General features: G+C 48.3%; 1 protein-coding gene across 3 annotated transcripts in view; it reads left to right on the forward strand.

The window, feature by feature from the left end:
* Positions 1–5,675, forward strand: part of NLRP1 (NLR family pyrin domain containing 1) — a 51,356-nt gene extending 45,681 nt beyond the window's left edge. For all 3 annotated transcript variants that reach the window (XM_023653314.2, XM_023653315.2, XM_023653316.2), the window contains 3 exons: positions 2,330–2,471; positions 4,425–4,469; positions 4,911–5,675. In XM_023653314.2, coding sequence (XP_023509082.2) covers positions 2,330–2,471; positions 4,425–4,469; positions 4,911–5,242 — 519 coding nt within the window. In that variant the 3' untranslated portion in view covers positions 5,243–5,675. The remainder of the gene's footprint in view (positions 1–2,329; positions 2,472–4,424; positions 4,470–4,910) is intronic.
* The last annotated feature ends 325 nt before the right edge of the window (positions 5,676–6,000 follow it).

Genomic DNA, 6,000 nt, shown 5'->3' on the forward strand with positions numbered 1-6,000 from the left:
AGGTCTCATAGCATTCCCAGGGACAAGGCAAAATGGAGTTGGGCAGACAGCAAGAGGGACTTAGGGTGAGCAGGAATGCTTCAAAGATTGGGAGAAAGGAAGCTAGTGAGAAGGAGGGTCCCATTCAGGATGGGGACGACAATGGGGTTTGACTTAGGGGTACTGAGAAGTGTTGGGCTATAGGATGTCAATGTCCTCCAGGCGAAAGCACCAGGAACACATCTGGAGCTGAACACTCTGGGTTTATTACTCACTGCAGTAAGAGAATATGAGCCATGGGGAACGGCGTGGCCTCTCAGTACAAGAGCATTGGAAAGAACTCAGTATAGGATTTGGGCCTTGGTTGGGTAATTTGGGGAAAAGCCTAAGGAAATGGAGATTTTCTCTAGATTGGGTGTTGTCAGAAGGCAGGAGCAGTTCTATGATTGGGAACCTCAACAAATCTTATCTCTAGGGAGGGCAGACACAGCAAGGACAAAGCTATAATTGCTTACACAGCAGTCACTCATTTAGTGGGAAGAAGGGATGTTTGGCATTTTGTGGGTTGCACAGTGACCTGTCTGAAGGGGACATTCTGTGAAATTGCGTGTGTCCTACAAGGACAAAATGGCTGGGATGGCAGCCTCAGGTGAGACTGTAATAACACTGAGCTTTGGCTGTGAGCATCAGATCAGTCCCTGGATGTCACGGGCAGGCTTTTGTTCTTTCTCAGTCTCCCCTTTCAGCCACAGGGGCATGACATCAGGCCACTGGACATTCGTCCATGACATTCAATCTTCACCCTGCCCAGAGTTTGCTGCTTAGGATCAGAGGGTCCACTGAATGGTAGTCTGTGGTTGACTTCTTTTCTCCTTCTGTTGTGAGATGAATCGTTGAGCCATCTCATGTGACAATGACAAATGGAATAGATATCCAGTAGTTAGGAGGAAGTGATATATCTTTTGAGTTGGGAAACATGAATCCAAGGATAAATACCTTGGATTTTCCTGCTATATCAGTTGTAAACAAGGGATGAGAGACATGATTCAGTCATTCAACAAACATTCACCCAGTGCCAACTATGCACCATCTTCAGTGGGGATAATTCAGTGAAAAAGACAAAGCCTTGTACTTGGGAAGATGACATCCTGGTGGGGTGAGACCTATATAAATAATTAAAGAAATAATGACCACGAACCATGAAATTCTGTAAAGAAAATACAACCAAGCCATGTAAGAGAGTGACTTGGGCAACTTTATACTGGGTGGTCAGGGGAAGTGTCTCTGAGGAGGTGACATTTGTGAGACTTGAGTGACAAGAAGGGCTCAGGTACATGGAGGTTTGTGGCAGAGTACTTCAGGAGCAGAGGCATAGAGGCAGGAGGGAGCTTGATACCTCCAGGTGACAAAGTGGAGGCCAGTGTGGCAGAGCTTAATGAGTGTAGCAAAAGAGAGGAGGAAGATGGGGCCAGACAAGAGGCAGAGGTTTTGTAGGGTCCATTGACCCCATTAGCCCTGACCTGGAGTTTGGATTTTGTTCTAAGAGCAATGACAGGCGTTTAGAGGGTCTTAAACTTGGTAATACAAGACCCGATTTACTTTCATATAGATGCCTCTGGCTGCTGGGTAAGAATGGAAACACGGACAAGTGGAAAGGCTATTGCAATACTGCAGGCAGCAGTTGATGGCGGCCTGACTGGGAAGGTCACAGTGGAGACAGAGAAAGGTTGATAGATTCACGGCATATCTTGAAGGTAGAGCCAATAGGACTTGGCCTGTGGGGAGGGAAAGGAAGGAGTTAAGGATGATGCCTAAATCTGGAAACTGAGTGCTGAGTGGGCAGTGGTGCCATTTACTGAGTTTGGGGAAAGTGGGGAGAGAGAATGTTTGGAAGACAGTTGGGAATCAAGAGTTCTGTCTTGGATGTGATTTAGGAAAGGAGATGAATATAAATTTTCTGTTGATTGAAAGTGGGTCAAGTTTAGGATCCAATGAGAAGAGAGGATTTGGGCTGGAGAAATGAGGGTTTGGGGTCAAGATAGGGGAGACAGAGGAAGGAGGATCTGGTTCAAGGTGGAGGGAGAAGGATCTGGTTTAGGATGTGCGAGCACTACATTTAAGGATGAGTCCTGACTCATCCATGGGGTCCCAGCTGTGTCCTCATCCTTCCGAGTCACGATTTGTGGGAAATTAGGAAAAGAGCAGTGTCTGAAGGTAATGATTAATTTCAGTACTGATCATCCTAGTGTCCCTGTGGGGTTGAGCAGGGCCAAGAGGATGTCAGATGGAGAAAGATCTCACTTACAGGATGATCGGTGGCTTCTCACATGACGACTCTTTCTCTCTGCAGGAATTGGAACTCTGTTATCGGAGCCCTGGGGAATCCCAGCTCTTCTCTGAGTTCTACATTGACCATTTCGGGACAGGGATCAAGCTGCAAATGAGAGACAAGAAAGATGGGACTGTGGTATGGGAGGCCTTGGTGAAACGAGGTAAAGTTGAGACAAGTCCAGGGAGCTTAGAGGTGGGAGAGAGAAAGTCAATTAAAGTGTGCATGTGTGTGTGTGTGTGTGTGTGAGTTTGTATAATCACAATTTGCTGATGGGAAAAAAATAGCTCAAAGAAATAACGTGGCTTTTTCTAGTTGCATGACAGCTGATATGATAATAATTTGAACTCAAGTTAATCTGACTCTAAGCTCCATGCTCTCTCCCAAGAACCATGGGAGAGAACCATGGTGTTTCCACACTGCCCTTTAATTAACAGATTTCAACATGCACAAGGCCTTTGGCAAAGTTTCTCACAATAGCTTGGATGTGAGATGAAAGAATAAGAAGTAGGTGGTTATAGGGTTGTACGGCTTGAGCCAATTTTGGCAATATCAGATACTCTAACCTGGATCATTCAGTTATTTTCAAGGTAGGCAAGAGGGAATCAAATAATGAATTTTCAGGGGTGGATGAAACTTTACAGTCTCTTAGTCCAGCACCAATACCCCCAAGAACCAAAATACCCTAAACAGTTTTAGGAACAACCAGCCATTGTCAGCTATTGAAATATGGTGAATCTGGCTTCCGAGCTGCGACAAACAGGCTTCACAGTGTGGTGGGAAAGAGTGGGCTTCACTCAGTCTTGGCTTGGGTGCCATCACAGGTAGAGAACTAAGCAGCCCCAGCATCGCCCCTGGGTTTGAAACCCACTCTGGCACTTACTTGCTGCGTGATCTTGGGAAAATCAAATAACTCATTTGAGTCTCGGGTTCCTCAGCTGTAAAATGAGGATCATAATGCCTAACTTGTAGGATTAAATAAAATGATGTAGGAACATGTTTCATGCGGTGGCCCTTAATAAACAGTAGTAAAATTATTCTTTTTCCTCATATTAAGCCAATCTCTTCCTCCTCTTAGTCTCAACTCTGTCCCTTGGAGCTGACAGAAGTCTATTTCCTTCCTCATGGGAAAACCCTTCATATACTTGAAAACTGTGATCATGGCCTTCTCTAAGCCTCCTCTTATGCCAGTTAAACATTTCCAGTTCCTTCCATCACTGCTCTTCTATTTCGAATAACTGGGATTCTTTGCAACCCAGTCACCTTCCTCAGTATATGCTCCAGTTTGCAGATGAGTCAGGATGGACTCCATGCTGTCCAGTCAGCAGGAAGGATGTGGAACACCATCCTCCCTCCATATGAATGAACCCGGTGCTCCCAGTCCCGCAACTGGAGCTGCCCTCTCCTGGTGTCCACCTCCCCACACTGTCAGGTCACACTGAACTGGGGGTCTGCTCAGAATCTCAGGTCTTGTCCACACGAGCTGCTGTGGACTCCCCCTTCCTCTCCTTATGAAAGTAATTGTTTAAGCCTCTTCATTGGTTGTTGTTGCCGTAGTTTTTCCTATTGAAATTCACCCTTTCCTCCCAAGGGCTAAGATTTTCTTGATCTTGATTCTTAATTCTGACATCAAAATCCAGAACGGTGTGAGTCTAGAAGGCCAAACAAAGACAAGGAGGTACATTTCTGCTCAGGATAAGGAGATCTCAGATAGTTTAAGCTACCTAGCAAGGGACTTAGTTATTTTTCCACCAGGATTCCATTCAGGCCAAGACTGGATTAAACCATGTCTAGAGTGTGGAGGAAGAAACTGCTGTTGCTCATTTACTTGCCTTCTCTCTCTCTCTCTCCCTCTCTCCCACTCTCTCTCTCTCTCTCTTTCCCTGTCTATGGTCATGGCCTGTGGGCCTCAGTTTCTCCGTGGTCATGAGGAAGGGATTCACCCACATAATCTCGAAGGAGCTTTCCAGCCCTCACTCTAGATTCTATCAGAATTTGTCTGTAGCTAGTTCTCAGAATCAAAGAATCTCAGAAGTGGGTAAGAGTTTTGAGGATTATCACTTGTGTCAATAACTAGCACTGTTACAGATGCTTCTTCATATCTGTTTTCCTCCAGGAGATCTCAGACTTACCGCGACTCCGGTCCCTCCAGCCCTGAAAGGTCAGTAACAGCTGTTAGAGATCGCAGGAGCCATGGCAGTTCTGGAGTGTACTATCTGGTCCTGGAAGGGAGGGAAGAGAGAAAGAAAGGGATTCCATCATTGCAAACCTCACAAGGGATCAAGCCTTGGACAGTGGTGTGTGCCCTGGGGCAGAGTCCCTCCCCATCCCCCTTACTCCTGCCCATGGAGGCCCTGGCACCTCCCACTGGACAGCCTCAAACGCCTCCATCATGAACCCCCCCCACTAACCCCCCCAACCCCCAGCTCAAGCAGAGTGCTAGGCTAGATGCTGACATGACAGAGGGCAGAGGTGCCTTTCTGGTGGTTACAGGGGGAGAAGGAGCCAGGGATGCAGCTGAGGTGAGTGCAGAGAGCTGGGGGCGGGGGGCGCGGCATGGGAGGTAGAAGCCGTGGTGAAGCCCTTCTTTGTTTGTTGGCAGTCTCACCTTCACACGGACTTGCACCAGCCTCGCTGCACTTCGTGGACCGGTACCGGGAGCAGCTGGTGGCTCGAGTGACATCGGTGGACCCCGTCCTGGACAAGCTGCATGGACTGGTGCTGAGCGAAGAGCAGTATGAGAAAGTGCGGGCTGAGGCCACCACGCCGAGCCAGATGCGCAAGCTGTTTAGCTTCAGCAAGTCCTGGGACTGGGCCTGCAAAGACAAATTCTACCAAGCCCTGAAGGAGACCCATCCTCACCTAATTGTGGAACTCTGGGAGAAGTGGGGCCATGGAGGAGAGCTGGGGACTGCCAGCAAGCTCGGCAGCTGAAATCTCAACACCACTGTGAGTCCTGGCTCGGCCTCACCACTCTTCAGGTCTCCATTTCTTCATCTTGAAACAAGGTGTCATCCGAGTTGCGTTCCAACCTTAAAGTTATGGAGCTTTGATGACGTCTTTGCTGGGTACCCACAGTGCCTCCCTTGGCTTTCACCTGCCGCTGTCCAGGTGGGATGGCAGCATCTCAGGGAATGTCCATCTGGAGCTGGCAGGACTTCTGCAGACCTTGTAGAAGCCTAACCCAAGAGCCTGGTCTGGTGGCCACAGCAGCCAAGCCCAGAGCCCTCCCTGTGCCATCCAGATGCCAGGAGGAGCACGGGGGACATGGGACTAGCCACTTCTGGCTGGAGACAGACAATGGAAATGGACACCTTGGGGGTTTTGAATGGCTTGTGAACAGGGGCAAAAGCAGATTTATTTTTCATTTGTCTGTGTTGAGCTTGGTTTTCCTATTAGTCCAAATTGTGCTTTGTTGTTTCTGAAGTCTAGATGGATTCCTAGAGAGGAGCGGGGTGAAGAAGGAGACCAAAGGGGGAACGGAGTCTAGGTCTTAGCTTAGATGTCTTCTCCTGTAGAAAGTGATTCCATGCCCTTAGACCTGGCTTTGGTGCCACGGCCCTGTGGCCCTACAACACCTTGTGTCCCTCACCCCATCAGAGTGCTCAGCACATGGCATTGTCCCTCCTGCTTCATTGCTGGTCTCCCTTACTAGATGGTAAGCTCCCTGAGGACAAGAACTGTGTCTAATC

This window comes from Equus caballus, chromosome 11 (genome assembly GCF_041296265.1).
Source record: "Equus caballus isolate H_3958 breed thoroughbred chromosome 11, TB-T2T, whole genome shotgun sequence".
In the NCBI taxonomy this organism is placed as follows: domain Eukaryota; kingdom Metazoa; phylum Chordata; class Mammalia; order Perissodactyla; family Equidae; genus Equus; species Equus caballus.